An 18,043-nucleotide genomic window follows, 5' to 3' on the forward strand; every position below is an offset into this window, starting at 1 on the left:
GCACAGTTCTGCCTCTGACTCAGCCGGAGCTGCCCGATTTGGAACTTTTCTTCAACCCACAGAAATTCTGGAGATCCCCCCACACCTCCAGCTGGAGCCCAGCGAAGGAGCACGTTGCGCAGCGCGCGCAACGCGTGTGTAAACTGCTCGGGAGGGGGGAGATGCTGACAGAATGTCCTTATTTGTCTGTGAAGAGGGGTGAAAACATGAAGGTTGCTATTTCAGTCTAGTCCACGGCTGGAAATATGGAGACAGCACACAGAGCACTAAAAATATTTTGCCCGATTTGAAGTTGAGAGGGACTCAACTGGGGCAGCAAACACTGGAACACTTCTTTCTGCTCCCAAAACAAAGCCACGCTCCAAAGAGTCGCATCGGTTGAAAAATGCATCGCTTTAATCAAATAAAACTATCTTCATTCACTGTGTGGTATTTATTACCGCTGGCACAGAGAAGTAAAGCACCATCGTTATGTACACAAAATGATGTAAGCAGTCTCAAGTCTCACAGCATCTGATAACGTCCCCGAGGCAAGCAGAAGGGAAAAGTGATGCATTAAAGATTTCTGTAATTGCTGATTTTCAAAGATAGAAAATTCAACTGAGAACGTGCCTTTCATGCACATATAGTCTCTAACAGACAAGTGTATTATGTGGGCAGCGCATAATGAGATTAAACTGCAAAAACATCAGAAAACAGTCTGAAAAGCAAGAATGGTGCACAAGAATGTACCATTTTAAAAAAGGTTGGATTGTTGTTTGCTTGGGTTTTTTTTATTTATTAACAACAAAAAGGTATCAGGAGCCTAGCTGGAAGTAAGTTACACTAATTCTGTGGAACAAAACATTGCTAGAATAGTTGGATTTAAAAAACCCTTTACCATGGAAAAATCTTCACGGGCGCTACCAGTTCTTTGTCCATTTAACTGATGAAATTATAGTATTTTCATGTTGATGAACTGAAGACGACAGGGAAGTTGAACACATTTGGAGACCTTAACTGAACTAGGATGTTCTCCAAGGTTTTCACAGCACAGAAAATTAGTCTTGCCCATTTGCAGCAGAGACACTAACGGCTTTTTATGTTAGCGAAAGCTCTAGATAGGCAGTTTTATTACTTAATCAGAGACGTAAACACAAAAAGTATTTAAAAGCAAATTAAATTATATTATACTGCATTATTTTTCATATACGTATGCATGTATGCACACATATAAAAAGAAACCCTGGAAACATAGTTACCTGTAATATGATGACATGCAGAAGTTAATAAAAACGTATAAAACCAGTAATAAGCAGTGCTCAATACCAACAAACACAGACATTAGATGCAAATGCCAACACAAGGCATTTAACAGGCATCTGAAGTCACAAAATCAATATTTCTCTATTTACAGAGAGGTCATCCCAACTATTTAAAAGGATGAGATATATTATGAATTTTCTTCAGAATGACTGATGTATAGGTAAGGGCAGACTGAACTCTTACAGTCTTAAATAAATAGCTGGGAAGCACTCAGATGTACTAAACACAACTTCCAGTATGTTCTTCCCACCCCAAGAAGCAGCAGCTTTTGACAGCCCCGAGTGGATTTCCAAAAACATCTCTACTTGAAAGCAGATGAACAAACCTCAGCAGAAAATGGCAATGACATTCACTGAGATTTTGGTAAGGGCAGTGCAAGCAGGAACATTTTATGGGAAAAATCTGCACGTCAGAATCCTTCAGAGTTCTGTTTAGTGCTTCCTGCAAAAGTTGAGTTTAAGCAGATGCTAGAGGCTTTCCTAAAGGCAGCAACATGCACCCATACAGCATCTCTTAATGTCTTTCAAAGTTCTTGGCAAATCCAGATAGTAACGTTGACTTACAGCGATACCCAAACAGAAGCCAGCAGTGGTTTCAGCATTTTACAGTTCATAACCATAGAAAGTAACACTCACAGTTAAGGAAGATGAGGAACACAAAGTACAACAGGGCCCAGAGACCCAAGGGAAGTTAGCAGATCTCTGACTATTAATAACTTGCTTTACACAAATAGAAGTTGTTCTCACAACTATGAATGATGGTCATTTCAACTGCTTCACAGGATAAAAAAAACAGCATTGAAAGACGTAATTTTGCTTAATTTACACATTCAAAACACTACAAAATCTCTTCATTTTGGTCTTCTGCTTCCCAAGCAAGCACAAAAAAATCCAGTGGACATTATCTTACGAATATCCAAGCAAGGAAACGATGGTTCTGGGCAGTATTAATCTGATTTGCCATCTGTTTCAATAAGCTATGCATTTTCACCTGTCGAGACAGATGGCATTTTGACAAAGCCATTTAAAAATACTATACGAAAGAAACACTGAAAGATGCTGAGGCAATCACCTACTGTAATAAATGGCACAAATCCAACCACAGCAGTCATGCATATGAAATAATCAGGCCCCTGTGCAACTGCTGTCTTCAGAAAAGATTGTGCCGTTTGTCATTTAAATATGCAAGACAGGTAAATTAATCCAAAGGAAAAATTAAGCAATATATGCCTCTAGTATAGAGAAGAAGCCTGCCCGTGGTCACATCAAGCTTTTACAACTAGAGAAAGCATTTTATGGGGTTTTTTTTGTTGTTTTTTAAAGCAAATCTCTATGCCAGTAGTTAAAATTCAGTAATACAGATGATTACTTAGGTGAGGATCCAGATCATAGATTTGCTGCTGACTTATACTACCTGGATACCCAATACAGCCACTTGTCAGAGAAACAAGAGACTGCAGTAACTCATCTGCACACAACTCACTTCACAACGCACTTTAAACCCTTCAGATGAAATTAAGGGCAGTATTATCACAAAGAATAATTTAAAAGGATTAGGAAAAAACCCTTTAAAACAAACTAATGTAGCACTTGATAACCATTTTCTTCCTTTCCTAAAGAATGATTACAGAAATAATATTTGTACTTTGCTCTTTCTCTAACAAACACTAGTCTCGGCTCTCTCAAACTGCTTGCAATAAATCTTTTGTATTTTCACAGTCCTGGATCACCAGGCAACATGGAGCTTCTGGGAATGCAAATATTGCAAAACATACTTGATACTCTAATACACATATACAATGATGATGAAACAAATCAGACTTATGCAGTCAGTTATTTCCATCATAATAATGATTCCTAACTCAAATGTAAAAGAAACACTGTGCACACACACACAAAAAACCCCTAGCTCCAACTCATTTCCTCTGCTTGCAATCAACGAACCTTATAATCTAAAAAATTCAGAAGATCATTAATCTCTTTAAAAACCTACGGAGAAGAATCTGAAGCAGAGCATTTTAGTTTGGGTTTTTTTTTTTTTTCCTGTGGTAACAAACAAGATATTCCAGATTTTATAAGACTTGTCTCAAGCTTGATTGAATTTAGTGTCAAAGAAAGAGTGAATTCCACTGGAGCTGCTTAGCTAGTTTGGACAGTCTTCTACAGTTGCTAATGAAGACAAAAATTGGTGTAGAAGCCTCCTCATTGACTGAGCCCCAACTCAAGAGCTGGGCAAGATAAAACAGACCTGGGGTATGAGACACCTAAAGAGAGAAAAGAGGACTGTGCAGACACCACAGAATTTGCTCCTGTGTTTTTATTGAAGAGAAGAAAGCAGCACCTGCTCTGAATGCACAACATACAACAGCACAGGGAGGAAAAGGAATATATTAGACTACCAAGCATCCATCTTACACCTCCAGCATGAGAAGAGCTCGCTGGCAAAAAACAAAGATGTGCAGTAGAATTTTCAGGGATGAACAGTTTGCCCACAGAAACTGTTCTGAAAACAAGAGAAAGGTTCAAATACCAACACAAATTGCTATCTTTTGTGGGTATCCTTTGTACGTTGATTAAAGCATCAACCTGGATGCTGAGGAGATGCAATGTTTTCACGCTTTCTGTTGCAGTAGGCAAAATGAAATAAGAGCCTACAACAATCAAACACACCAACCAGCACAAACATGAGCATCAAGTCAATGTATAGATTTGCTCCAAAGGAACACCACGTTATTAACAACATCACACCTACAAACTCTAAACACGTAAGTAAGCTTATTTCTGCAGATCATGGTACCAGGGAGTCTGACACTCACTAATCTCCTTCAATAACAATGTGGAATGGTTGCAAAATTGGAAAAGAAAAAAAGCACAATAGCACAACATCACGTTACTTTTAATCAATGCGAGCAATTTGTTAAATCTAAGATGAAAGGCATTGGAACATAATCCACTGCTCCAGGCAGGAGTTAACCAACATTGTTTAGTGTTGAATTTCTTTCCAGATGGCTCACATGTATCTTGTATATCAAGAAAAAGAAAAAAAAAAAAGGGTATACTTTTCACTGTAGGGAATAACCTGCCAAAGGATTTCCAGGAAAATAAGCTGATGGTTGTTATTGGGGAAACCTGCTCTCTCCAACCTGCAATTCTATGACACAAAATTCACTAAACATTAGACTCCTACCTACATCACTAAGTAAATGTCTCAACAGTCTATTAATTCCAACAATTTGGACTTATGATAAGCTAACATAAGTACTTAAGTACTTGCTTCGCAGCTGTCTAACATCTGTAAACATGGCTACATATGCACAGCAACCAATGAAAATATTAGTTGTCCTAATTCAGTTTAAAGAACAATTTAAAGGATGCAAACTAATACCAAGGGATGCTCTCCCTTTGCGGGGAGATCCCTGAACACACGGATCCACCTTCCCAGGTCTGAGAACACCAACAGGTTGTTTCTCCTGGATTTCCAAAGGGTACAGTCTGCACCTCCACTGAACTCCATGGGAATTATCAACAGAGTGAAAGAAATGTTTCTGCAAAAAGAGGAGTTAGCCAAGAAAGCTCTTTGGCACATAGAAAGGCTACTGGGGAGAGTGCCTGATGTTTGAGAGTCCCAAGAGGGGGAGCAACAGCAATATTTCTTCCTTTAAAACTAATCTATAAGGAAATAAGAGCCTTCTCAATAATCTGCAGTGCACAGTTTACCCAAAGAACGCAGTTAAAAACTTAAAATGAAAACGGCTCCTGTCTTCTAAATGAAGTGCAGCAGCTGGTTGCCTATTAGTAAGCACAAACCCACTGCCAGGATGGCACCACCAGCGTCATAATGAGGTTTCTAGAGGAACTCTCTTCATAGTTGTGAAAGTTCCTGGATAGATTGACCCTCCCATATAATTGCTCCATATTACCCATAGGAACAAAGTTAAATGAACTGAGAAGGGCAAGCCTTACTGTAAGTCATTATCAGCAACCACAACTGTCAGAACAATTCCAGTAACTTACTAATGGACTATATCGGCATTTCCTCAAATTTTACATGCCGTATACAGAACCAGCATCCAGCAGGAGTGTTGGTTTCATTATTTCGTATAATTTAGATTATACCTTTAACCAAAGGGAAAAAGCCCTTAAAATCAGGTAACACTGCCTTTGATACCCAACACCGATCTGATGAAAATTGAGCTTTACCAAGATGACCTGCCATTACTGATTTGTTGGGCACACACAGACAAGATAGATGCACAATTTACAAGAAACACAAGCTGTTTATAATCTGCACTGTAACAACAAATATTGTGACACTTCTAGCTCAGTGGTTTTTGATTAAAGCTAGACAAAGCTAAAAAAAATTGTTCTACTGCTCACACATTCCTAAATAATCAAAAGAGAACACAAGGAGGAATGTCTTCCAGAAAAGACCCATCATATAAACAACTTTCTAATTAATATCTTTTTAATTTCCAGCGAAGCTAACACAGAAATGAAGTGAGAGTTATCCCTGGGACGAGAACCCAATTTTAATTTAGTATAAAACCCTAAAATACCCATTGACAGAAATGTATTCTCTTTCCTAACTGCATTTTCACCTGCTGTGGTTTTGAGGGCTTGTTTGGTAGACGCAGGGAGCTGTGTGGCTTTCATCCAGGGCTTGGCTGCAGTACCTAATGGTACAACTATCTACCTGCCTCTTTATTAAGTTTCAGAAAATTATTCGTTAAGTTGCATAGTTAACTATATATTATAACAAACACCTCTGGTTCGAAATTTGAAGTGCACACTGCATTTAAACCATCTACAATCCAAATTCAGGATGCAGTTCCTTAATGGATGAAGATCCCAACATTTTTTTTCTGACCCAATTTCATTGCGTTCTAAGGCGTGTCTTTTTATCTAAGACTGAACAAGCCGCATTCTTCCAGAAGTGTGACTATACTCAATAGAAACAAGTCTCTCCAGTGAGAGGAAAGCACTCTGCACCTTTCACTTCACAACAAAACTAAGGTCCTTGAAAGGTTCTCAGTAAAACTGTATTATCAGGCTAAAATAGGCAGGCTTCAGGGGGAATTTGGGTCTAGTCCTGCTTACCAGCATGGATTTGATAGAAAGTATTCTCAGCAGATGGGAGTCGATGCCTTTTATCAAACCACTGGTGAAGTAAGACACCTGCATAGCCTACCATACAGCAGCCAAGAATGACAAGAACCTCACTGTGATGCATTAGTACAGAGGTTCAAATTAAATAAGCTCAAAAACAACATTTATACAGTAACTTTCCAGAGGTATTACACTCTGTATTTGAGAAAAATGGAAATAATCCCTATTTAACATACCCATCAAATTAAATTCAACAGCTTGTTTATACAGGAAATTCAAATAGCAAATAATGAGCACACACTTCTGGCCTTAAAGAAGAGGAAAGTCCATGGCCACGCTGACAAAATTCACGACATACTGCATTAGAATAAGCAATTTTCAGATTCCACAAGAGAAATTCCGTAGAACTCCACAATTGTTGATTCTGTTCAAAAGACGCACCTACTTTTCAGAACCAACCCATGTAAGAAGGATTTATGATTTCAGTACTTGTCAAAGTCTTAATTTCAATACAGACCTGGGGAGGGGGGAGCTGTCCTAGTTAAGAAAGAGTGTTGAAAGGAAAGCTAAAAACAAATAAAACAGGCATCACTGACTTGTTTATTTCTGAAACCAGCAAGAAACTTCAGAAGCAAACACAGAGCTCTGAAGTTTGAAGTGTGGTTTTATATCCCTCCGTCTCCCCAAATCAAGGCCATGGTGCTGTTTCTAGGGTATAGCCAAAAACTGGAGCAGAGTTTTGGTCCCAACCACCCTTTTTGCATTATATATTCAGGTGATCTTACACACTGTGTTCTGAGGGCTTGCTCTTTAGTTTCTTCAGACCTTCAAAAAGGCCTAGGACAGTTTCTGCAGCCTCTTTCCTGGGGGTACATGGAAGTTCATGCATAAACCTTCATATTTTATACAGATGAAAAGCAAACAATGAGTTTGAGGTTGTTGATGCTGACACCTGTGTGGCTGCATCCTTTGTCAACTAGATAATTCAATTTTGTACTGGAAGTTACAAAGGCAGTCCCCAAAAGTAGGTTATGCACATACGTCTGGTGGAGTTGTTGGTTTTGTTCCCTTGCTCCTTCTTCAAATACTCATTTATGGACATACTGCGGTGTAAAAACATCACAATGGTCATCAATGTCAGGGAAATTATTGATTTCGGTATATTTTTAAAGCAATTCAACCATAAGGAAAACATGCAAATAACCCTTGAGAGACAAATATAATCTTTGGTTTAGTGTTTTGGGGTAGGTTTGTTTTTTTAAGTCCTAAATACAGCACAGGAAGATGAAAAGCACTAGTTGATTTTACTCTAATGAAGCTCAAGCTATTTTTAGAGGGAAAACCTCTTTTAAATCCTGAAATGCTTGGCTGATTTTCATGCTCTTTTATTAAGTTATTTATAAATAATAATGATACCCAGGAGAGCATCTTCCTTCACTGCCTGCAAGCTTTGAATCTCCCCAAATTCTCATTAAACCTACTTCAATAACTTGCTCACAGAGTCATAAAATTACAGTCACGTAATAAGCAGTGAAGTTTCTTTTTTCCAGAAGACATGAACTGTCTCCCTCATCAAGGATTATTTACTATTAAAACAAGGAAAAAGTTAAGTTGTGCTCAGTCTGGTGTTGTAGTTAAAAATATGATATGCCCAAGTCTAGTATTCAGTCTGGGACTGTCACAGGGGAAGCTGATCCAGCTACTTAGGAAATGGCCTTGTGTCATTCTGCCACCAATCTTCAAGACACAGAGGTTCTGCCAGCAGCCTTGGAAATAAAACCCATTCAGCTCCATGCAGATACATGGCTAAAGGAAAGAATTGCTGATGCGTAACTGCAATTGAGAAAACTCTGCAGCAATAGGAGACAAAGCAGAAAGAGAAAACAGGATCGTATTTTGGAACAGGATTACAGCACAAGTCCTTGTGCATCTTTAAGTAAGCTTTTGCAATACCAAAAATCCGCCTTTGTTCAAAACCTTTCCTTGAAAACCATTTTATTTGTGCTGCTGCTCAGACAGAGCATATATCCCTACCCAAAAAGTCCGTGTTGTGGATGTTCCATGGTAACTCAGTCAGTAAGGTAATTACCGCAGCCATTCTCACTTGCTCACTTAGCCACTAACACGCACTTTTAATGCAATATTTTCCCAAACTTCCTTATTCCAGAAGCAAAGAAAACAAGTCAATAGCACTTGGGAAAACAGTGACACACCATTGCCAGAGTTCTTACAATTAACAGCCATCAGAGAAACATTTTAACCCAGATTCCTCAATCTCTCCTTGCCCTGTATCTTCCAACTCAACAGACAAAGTGCTGTAGCCTTTGGTTACTGCACAGCAAGTCTGCAGCCAAATTACACCATACTTGGTGTTTCTTGGCCAACACTCCAAACCAAGGCCATGGATAGCATGGACCATCCTTTCACAGCAGATCTGCTTTTTTTTTTTTTGTCATAACTGTTATAAAGCAAGGAAAAGTATTCATTTAAAATATGTATTAAAATTAAGAGAACGGAGTGACAAGAACACCGCATTCTTCTTTGACATGAACAAAAAATAAGCTTAATTTAGTTTTGCAATTAAAAAAAAACCAAACCCAAAACCTTATTGGGCCTGAGTAAAGTGGAGCTCAGCAGTTCTGAGGCTGCAGAGCAGGCAGCCAGCCGGCACCCAGGAAGAGGCTTATCACACTCCTCCCTCCCTGCTGCTTCCCCAACTACCTTGGGAAGGAAAAAGGAATTGGTGAATTAGCTCTTTTTCCTCCAATCTTTTTCTTTCCAAGAGAAGATGAAGGAGACGCAGTGGTGAACCATCTATCAGCTGGAACAGTAACTGCCCTGGCATCTGTGTGTCCCCCTGCAATTGGAGGTAAGGGAGGGGATGGAAGGGGAGACAACAGCAGTTCCCTGGTTTTAATCCACTACTGAAGGTCCACTGAAATCCACAGGGACCCGAGCAGCATCAGCACCGTGAATGGAAATCAGGTTGTGCAGAGCAGAGAAGAAGAATAACAAAGAAAAGGAAATTAAATTAAGGTTGACAACTGGTAACTTTTTTCCAAAAGATCACCACACCTGTAAACAAAACCCCTGTAAGGTGTGTCTGCATTTCATTAAGCTGACTGCTCCCTGCAAATCAGTACTGAAGTGAAAATCTGTAAGCAACATCAGGATTTAGAGGAAAAATGGTCAACAAGTCACTCCCTTTATTAAGAGCTGGACTGTGCCACGAACAAAATTTGAAAGCAGTTTCCCGGTGATTATTCTCTACTGAATGTGGTAATTTCTGCCCAAACAACAACAGGAAATTTGAAATGGTTCTGCTGAAAAATGAAATGCAATAATAATAGTAATAAAAATATTTAGTATACTCCAGACTACTTCATATATATGAAGTATTGCACCAACATTAATTTATCTATCCTAATCATCTCCACGAATCAGGTATGTATTATTAATAGCACCATTACACAACTGCTACAGATTCCTGTTATTTCTTTTGCTCAACTTCTCTTTTCCCTTTCGCATGTGGAACACATCCCTCTGATTTGTTTGCTCTCCTCCTTTTCTCCTTCAAAGTTTCTCACCCACCTGCTCTGGCACCCTTACCCTCTCTGTTCCCAGTGCTACCTATTTTAAGACACACAAGGGTGTTTTTTGTTCCTAACAAGCCTGAACACTTTGAGCAGGTTCATCTCATTTACCTGCATTGCTTACACCTGATACTCCGAGCTGAAGAATTTTTTACTGGATAGACTGATAGTCTGTATAGCAACACTCACCAGAAACACGCAGTCTGACAACAATTAAAAACAAAGCTCTTGATACCAGCACAGACACTTGCTTCACCACCAGCCACTTCTTCTCCAAAAGGACAAATATCTAATTTTTTGAGCACTGGAGTTGAATACTAAAGGAATATTCACATATTGGCCCTACAATGACAGAACAAATTTACTACAGCAAATGCTGACACCTGCTAAGTGGTCTAGCTTTCATCTAGTTTTATGAGGAATTCATCGTAGGTAATAACATCTGCAATTTCTATCTAAAGCTTCGAAGCCTTCATCAATTTTTACACAAATTCATCAGTATCGCCTCATATGATATCATCCGCATCCAATGCGAGTACCAACACAAGGGAAATTTTCACTTGCATACACATGCAATATTGCAAATTTAATCAAACACATTAGTTCCTTCTTCGCTGACTTAAGCTGTAACTCATCAATAACTGCAAAATTTCTCAGGGCAAACACTAAGTTGACAGGACTCTTTCCTCTGAGGCAGCACTTTTCAGAGCAGTTTTTAAAATGCTAAGCTAGATCTATTCATCAAAATTGTTTTCTTTAGATGGAAAACAGCATTAAAAGAAAAAGGATGACTTGTTTACCTCCCTGGCTAAAAGCACACAAACAGAAAAGATGAGACAAACACTTTGCTGAATGGCACAGACCCGAGAAAACAAGCATTCAAAAATCAACTGCAAACGTGACCGTGCTGGATTTGATATTTCCTTAACCATCTGACACGCCAAAATACCTGAGGTATTAGGTAAAATTGATAGGGCATCAATATTCAACAAGACCTGTCTTCCAGACACATTTCAATGAACAGGTGTTAAAATTTTTATTTAAAAAATTAGGCATCATTGTTTTTCTTTCCAGAGGCAGGTAAAAGTAGGAAACTGAGCGAGTTGGAAACTTTATGCCTCCTATGCACAGTCACAAAGTTTCTAGACAAATCTCCTTTCCCCATAAAACTCAGGATCAGCTGATTTATGAAATGAATTGAACTAGCAGTGAAGCTTCCAGACAAAAATAGAATAGGATATGCTTTCTCTAACCCTCCCAGAACTGGGGTGCACACCCCCACCCCCAGGGCTGCCCCAGAACCACCATGATCCTGACGTGGGAGTGCACACACACGTGTGTGCCAGCAGCACTGACACAGCAGCAGCCCCACCCCAGGAAAGCAAATCCAAAGGGATCCAGGATCCTCATGGCTTAATGGATGGCAGGTTTATCTATTACAGGCGTAGCAAGTGTTTGCACAGCACTTCAGCTCCTGTCATTCCCCTGGTGCTTAATATCCATACGGTGGATGCTTTTATTCATCAAAATTTTTGTACTCACAGATTTTATTTTTTTTTATCTCTCCTCCTTTTTTACGGTTACCTACAAATATAAAATTAACACTGACAGACTTTCCTTCGCTCTTAATCCTTCTAGAAGAAATGATGTTCAAAATACGACAGAAAAATGAAAATTTAGGCAAAACACAGAGGTCTATCCAAAGCCCCTCTCAGAAAAGGGATTCCTGGCTCTCCTCCTCTTACTCCCCAGTGAGATACCACCACGAACAATACGGCCCCGGGCTGCCAGTGGACTTTTTAAAGAGCATTCATGGAAAACACCGCCAAGAGTAAACTCAAGTTTCCGTTTTTCCTGCCTCACATGGTAACACATAAAGAAAAAAGGCTGACAGATGAGTCTGGTTCTCTGCAGCAGGGTAATAGCTCATACATTCTATGTTACCAGATCATAGAATAAATACGTAATAGGTTAAAGTACTTAATATCATAAATTAAGCAGGGTCAAGACCAAGTGAACGCTCTGACGTATGATACAAATATATTAATTCTGTGGCATTATTTCATTATTCTGCAGCATGTAATAATGCTCTTGCAAAGTTTATGTTCCCATGTCCATTCTTCAAGCTCTTTTCATAGGTTGCACAACTTCACTAAAATTACATTTGAATTTATACTGTTGTGTCTTTGTGACAACGTATGTATATTTATCATGTAGCTCTATCAATTAGTCTAGCACCAGGATTTACTGCACTGCAAATATACAGCGTGAGGACTCACACAAAGCTCCTCAGCTTATCGTAGGAGCATGTTTGGTATCATCTGCCAGCTCCTGGTGATTTCTCGTGACTTTTTGCTAGCTTTTACAGTGTTTTGGCATTAATAGCTCATTAACGGCATTCTCGGAAGACGAGTATGTTGAAACTCTTTAATAATTTCCTCTGCCAGTATCTATTTCTGAGCTTACTGATATTCAATTCTAAAGTTTTGAACATCTTGCAAGCTTTGATTTCTCGCCAAGGTTGTCTTCCGCTTCTACACCAGATTTCTTCAAACACAGTTATCTCCACATTGCAGTAGTATTCCATGATTAGTTTTGGCTCTGTTTTTCTAAGATTCACAAATCACACTTATTTCTTGTTTTCTTTTTCTCAGTGTTGTGGGGTTTAGTTGTTTAATTTTTAACTCTTGACATTTCTAAATAATCACCTAGAAGATGGTTTAACTGTTTCTGAAACTGCCTTATTTAATTCTATTTTTCATGCGTTTTTATCCTAAAAACATATTTGAGAGTTTTGTATGTTTAACAAGATCAAGGTAATCAATGCCTCAGCAAATGCTAGGCTCAAATTCTGAAGAGATCTGCAAGATGTTTTAAGTTTTTCCTCTCATTTCAAACTTTTAAAATAGTGCACTCAGAAGAATATCAATTTTCCATATTTTACAACTCCAGCAATATTTTATTTGTACCTTTCTTTAACATCATACCAAATGTATAAAAGTATTTACTACCCCTCCAATAATAAAAAAAAGAAAACTAAAGCAAAACCAAATAAACCCAAACACAACACCTAGAAAGAATCTGGTTTACCCAGATTAACTGATATTGATTCTTCAAAGGACAACGTTTCAGGTAACATTCACCTCCAAAATGTTAAGACTGGGGTTTTTTTCCTGGAATCTTTACATCTCCTGATCATATACATTTAATATTAAATTCAACCTAACATAAATCTTAATTCAAGTTTTAAATTAATTAATTTCTAAGTTTTAAAGACACTAAAGAAAATTGAGGATAAAGTGGTGGTAAGCCACAATCGAAAAATCTGGGTTTAATTTCCCATAAAAGTGTTTTGTGTAGTCCTGGATAGTTAAGTTCTCTTAAGAAAGCCACAGGTAATTTTTTATTTATTTTTTTAATGAAAGCCTGCCCTCTGGTGTAAAGCTGAAGTTTAGCACGACTCCAGCAAGAACACAGAACCATCATCAGTGCTATTTCTTGACTATCCAGAAAACATGAACCTTCCAGAGCTCTTCCTTTGGGGTCTGCTGCTTTTGCTGAATGGGGACACAAAAAGCACCCACTTATTCATGATCTAATGCCCCCTCAACATGAATAAAAAGAAAGTGCTTTCTATTCATTGTTATCTTGGCCAATAAACTACAGTCAATTTGCAAATAAAGTGTATAGGTGATTTTGGAATTAGCATCTTCCATCACCTTTTGTACACATTCAGTAGAAACAAAAGGAAAAAAGGTTCTTCCCTGTGTGACTCTGAGAAATAAAGGATAAGAATGGGAAAAACAGCTAAGTCACTAGGACTTTCTGCTTTGTTTTCTAACCCTTACCCCAGTCAGTACACTGCAAACACATCTAACTTTCTTAAGAAGAGAGAAGGCCAAGCATGAAGTCTGAGCCACAAGTGACTTGCGAAAGCCCACTGAAGACAATATATAAATGTCACTTAGTGCTGATAAGATCCTAAAGTCAAAATCACTGAAAACTACCATGACTGCTACCTTCTACACGCATTCCACAGTCAGCATGAGCAAGGAATGTTTATCCAGCTGCGTAAGCAGCAGCACTGTCACACAATCCATAGTGCTAGACATTCATTGTGGACAGTATCCACAAAAAGACAAAGCTTTCACCCATACTTGAAATGAAGACTGTTTCATCCCCCAGAGAAGTTAGACACCTCCAACACAAGTAAAAAACAAGTAACACTTACTTTCGAAGGTGCTCGTGTTCCTTCAGGAATAGTTCTGTTCTTCTGTTATTCACTCCAGACCCACTTTTATATGATCTAAAAATGTAAAAAATAATAAGAGTTGAAAAACATTTTTCCTAGAGGCTTTTCATGAGACAAGATTAACTGATTTACATATAATGTTTGTTACTCTGAATTGACCAAATTGAAAAGTTCTGGATATTAACAACATGATTTCGCATAACATGATAGTTTTACTTGAAAAACATGAATTCCTTTTCAGCTAAAAAAACAACAAACCAAACCAGAATCTTGTCACCTTAGTAAAAGTCATCATACAAATAACTTTTTTGCTTTGTTCAGAGCACAGATGAAGAAGCCATGCCAACTATTCTCCTACAGAAGAGCTGTTGCCTTCTCCCTCCAAGGACAGTCCTGTGCCATTGCTGTAACACAAAATACAACTTACTCGATATCTTTTCGTACTGATCCCAACAGATTCTCCCTTTCTCGTATTGCCAAGAAGTTTGCTTTGGTTTTGTGGAATTCGTGCGTGTAATCCTGTAATGAAACAGTTACTCCAAAATGAGGATCGAGAGATCAATTTAACAAAACAACATACTTAAGCAAGATCCAACCATCTTTTAAAATGTTAATTGTTCTCTAATACAACGTGCAGGAGCGACTCATTAAAGCAACACCCAAAACGCTTGGAAGTTAATGCAAACTATTAACTGACTGGAGAGACAAAAATGAGATGGGATTGGTGGCATTTAAATGTTCTGGTAAAACATTCAAGCAAGTGATATCAGCACTACTAATAATTATTCCAAACAAAGCAACAACATAAAAGCAAGGAGGACATGTGTTTGCTACCTGCAGTATGTCTCTGTGACGCTGTAACGTGTGCATCAGTGCAGCGTTCAGGGACGGGACTCCTGCGCTATTTGTGTATTCTGCCATTTTATCATTTATTCCAGTAAGCTAGAGGAAGGAGGGGAAAAAAAACCAACATGAAATAGCTTATTTTCATAATAAAGTTATAATGCTTAAGTTGAAGGAGCTACCTCTAACGACAGACACACACCTTCAGAAACATCCGTCTATCACTCTCACTAGTAACATTCACCACAGAAACCTGTACTACAATATTTCCTAGATGCTACTGAAGTAAAACCATAGTAACTTGAGTTACCTTTCCCAGAAGTTGTTCAATCTCCACAGCCATGGTCTCAAACATTCTGTCCTGGCTCGATCCATTTAAGAGAGGAGTTGTGTCAGAGCTAAGGAAGAAAAGGAGTAGCAGTTACTGAAAAGTACATCACCTTTTCATGAATGCAAGAAATAAGGAAACACTAGTGTTAGGTGTTGGAAAGCTCCACTACCCAGGTTTCCTAGAAAGATGAATTAGCTCAGAAACGCTACATTTTCCTATCACACATGCCTTTAACTCTTATTTGAGCTAATGACACAGTATCACTTGAGGAAAATTTACTTCTCCTTAGAAGATACGCCTGACAGCAAACACTACCAGCACGTGCCTAGTACCAATGCCCTTCTCTGCCCAAATTTTAAGCTTGGTTCACTTATTTATTGGCAGGAGGGAGCACTACACCATTAGCATGTTACAGCAGCTACACAGTCACACCTTAATAAGACAGTGCTAGGACAACCCACTGACCTATTAAGCAGTCTACAGAGCAATACAAACAACACCATTTATCACAACTACAGTTTCATACAACACACCTTCCCTATACTTTTTAAGATAAAATCAAAACCACAATGAGAATTGTATATAAGCAACGGAATTGAACACAACCTGTAGAAGTATGACAGCTAATACCTTTCAGAGATTACTCTTTGTTTTGATAAACTACCATAACTAGAGTAAGAGAAATAAGCTTTGTACAGGACAGCAAAAATAACCAGAACAATCAGATTACACGAGTTAACAGCACAGAGCTAGAAACAAGGGAGAGACCAGGACTGATTCAAGAGTAACATGATCATTCTTGAGGCACTCTCAGGCTTCCAGAACCAGAAAATCACGGAAAGTTTCAAAACTTGATTCAATTATTCAATTAATTATCAAATAAAATAAATAAAAATACCAACATGTGCATACAGTAGTCACAGTACAACTGATACATAGTGTTGGAAACTACAGTTAATAAGCAAAGGATGGCAGTTTATAAAGGTTGTACAGCAACAGAGAAGTCAATAATTACTGCTGTGGAAGTGCAGGGAAGACATCAACTCTGGCCCATAAGCTAAAAAGACTTGAAAAGTTTTACCAGACTAATTCTTAAGTCAGACATAAATCTGCCTAAAGCAAACAGAAACTATTCATACATATATACACAAACGTATGTATGTATCTGGTTCATATATAAAAACATATATATATATAGCTCTTGCTTTTATTACTCATCTTAGGAGAAAACCAGAAAGAAACAGCTACCCCTCCTAAAGGGAGGACTGGTGCTCTACTCAACCTTGGATCAGTCACAGCTGCTCAGCACTTCAGTTCCCTTATCATTAAGACAGGGATCACAAATACCACACCACCTGAAAAGTGTAAGGCTAAAGGTGAGGTACTGAAGTCCCTGAAAACGCCTGCTAGTTTAATACAAGAAAAACTATAAAATAAGCCACGAGTAGCAAGCATTAAAAAGCTGTCTCATTAGTTCACACATTAACTCCACAGTTACAGACTGAAGTTTAAATTCAGCCTCCCCGAGTGCCATGTAAGCTCTCACGATGCACCACTGCAGCCCACACACCTTTCTGACTCACTTGCCAATATCACTCAATGCTGCCTCAAGACCAACACCAGCATCGCAGCACGAAGAAGTGCTGAAAGCAGCTTCTTAAGAAGCTCAGCATAAAAGCCACAGGTGGGACTAGCATTCAGCAAATTACAAAAAACGAACCAAGTACCACAAGCAGCGTTTAAAATGTAAAGAAATGGGCTAGTACCTATACCTGTCGCGCCTTCCGTCTCGGGTGCTGCTGTAGCTGGTGCAGAGTTTGCTGAAGGAAACCAGCTTCAGGTCCAGCTCGTTCTCCAGCTGCCTCGCCTGCTTCCTGAGATCTGCACAGGGCGGCCCAGAGCGGGGGGAGAGTCACAAACCCGCAGGGTGACCCCACGACTTTTCACCGGGTCCCCCCACATCAGAGACCCCTGAGAGCCCCAGAAAGGGGAACCCCACAGAGAAGGGGGGCCCTCCCCACGCTGAAAGGGGGGGGGTTTCCCGGCTGGACACCCTCAGGCCCTGTCCCCCACGACCGGGAGGGTCCGGGGCAGGGTATCGCCTCCCTCACCGCGGGCCCCGGGGCCTCCTCGCCGGGCACCGACGCCTCATGGCTGAGGGGCCGACGGGGCCACCGCAGCCTCCGGGCTTGGGCGGCACCGCCCCCCCTTTCCCCCCCTCCCCGGAGGCGGGCAGAGGGAACCAACGGCGGTTCCGCCGTGCCTGGTTCGGGCTGTGTCCCGGGAGAGCCCCTCGGAGCCGTAGCCGCCCCGTCCCCACCGCCCTCAGGCCCCACTCGCCTTCCCAGTAGTTGCTGCTTCCCGCCGCCATCTTTGTTATCCAACGTCAGCCGCGGCCCGGCGAGACGGCGCCGCCGAGGATGGGCCAGAGCGTCTTCCTGACGGCGCGGCGGCCGACGGGACGGGCGGACCTCCCGCTGCAGCGCCCCCCAGCGGCTGGGAGGCTGCTCTCCCCTCGGCGGATCCCCCGTATAGCGCCGAGCACCGGGGGCGGGAGGCGTCGCCTCGGTTCCCCTTCCAGCCCCGACCCCCCCCAAACTGCCCGTTGTAGGAA

At 40.1% G+C, this 18,043-nt stretch overlaps 1 protein-coding gene across 2 annotated transcripts in view; it reads right to left on the reverse strand.

Annotated features, from left to right (window-relative positions):
* GOSR1 (golgi SNAP receptor complex member 1) overlaps window positions 1–17,815 on the reverse strand; it is a 32,920-nt gene extending 15,105 nt beyond the window's left edge. The window contains exons 1-6 of one of the 2 annotated variants that reach the window (XM_014953156.1): window positions 17,770–17,815; window positions 17,202–17,310; window positions 15,409–15,496; window positions 15,090–15,197; window positions 14,683–14,774; window positions 14,235–14,309 (exon numbers count right to left, since the gene is read on the reverse strand). In XM_014953156.1, the coding sequence (XP_014808642.1) occupies window positions 14,235–14,309; window positions 14,683–14,774; window positions 15,090–15,197; window positions 15,409–15,496; window positions 17,202–17,310; window positions 17,770–17,800 (503 nt within the window). In that variant the 5' untranslated portion in view covers window positions 17,801–17,815. Of the gene's footprint in view, window positions 1–14,234; window positions 14,310–14,682; window positions 14,775–15,089; window positions 15,198–15,408; window positions 15,497–17,195; window positions 17,311–17,769 lie in introns of both variants that reach the window. The other variant, XM_014953155.1, reaches the window with a different exon arrangement.
* Between the last annotated feature and the right edge of the window lie 228 nt (window positions 17,816–18,043).

The sequence above is a fragment of the Calidris pugnax genome, unplaced genomic scaffold, assembly GCF_001431845.1.
Source record: "Calidris pugnax isolate Ruff unplaced genomic scaffold, ASM143184v1 scaffold133, whole genome shotgun sequence".
Lineage (NCBI taxonomy): Eukaryota > Metazoa > Chordata > Aves > Charadriiformes > Scolopacidae > Calidris > Calidris pugnax.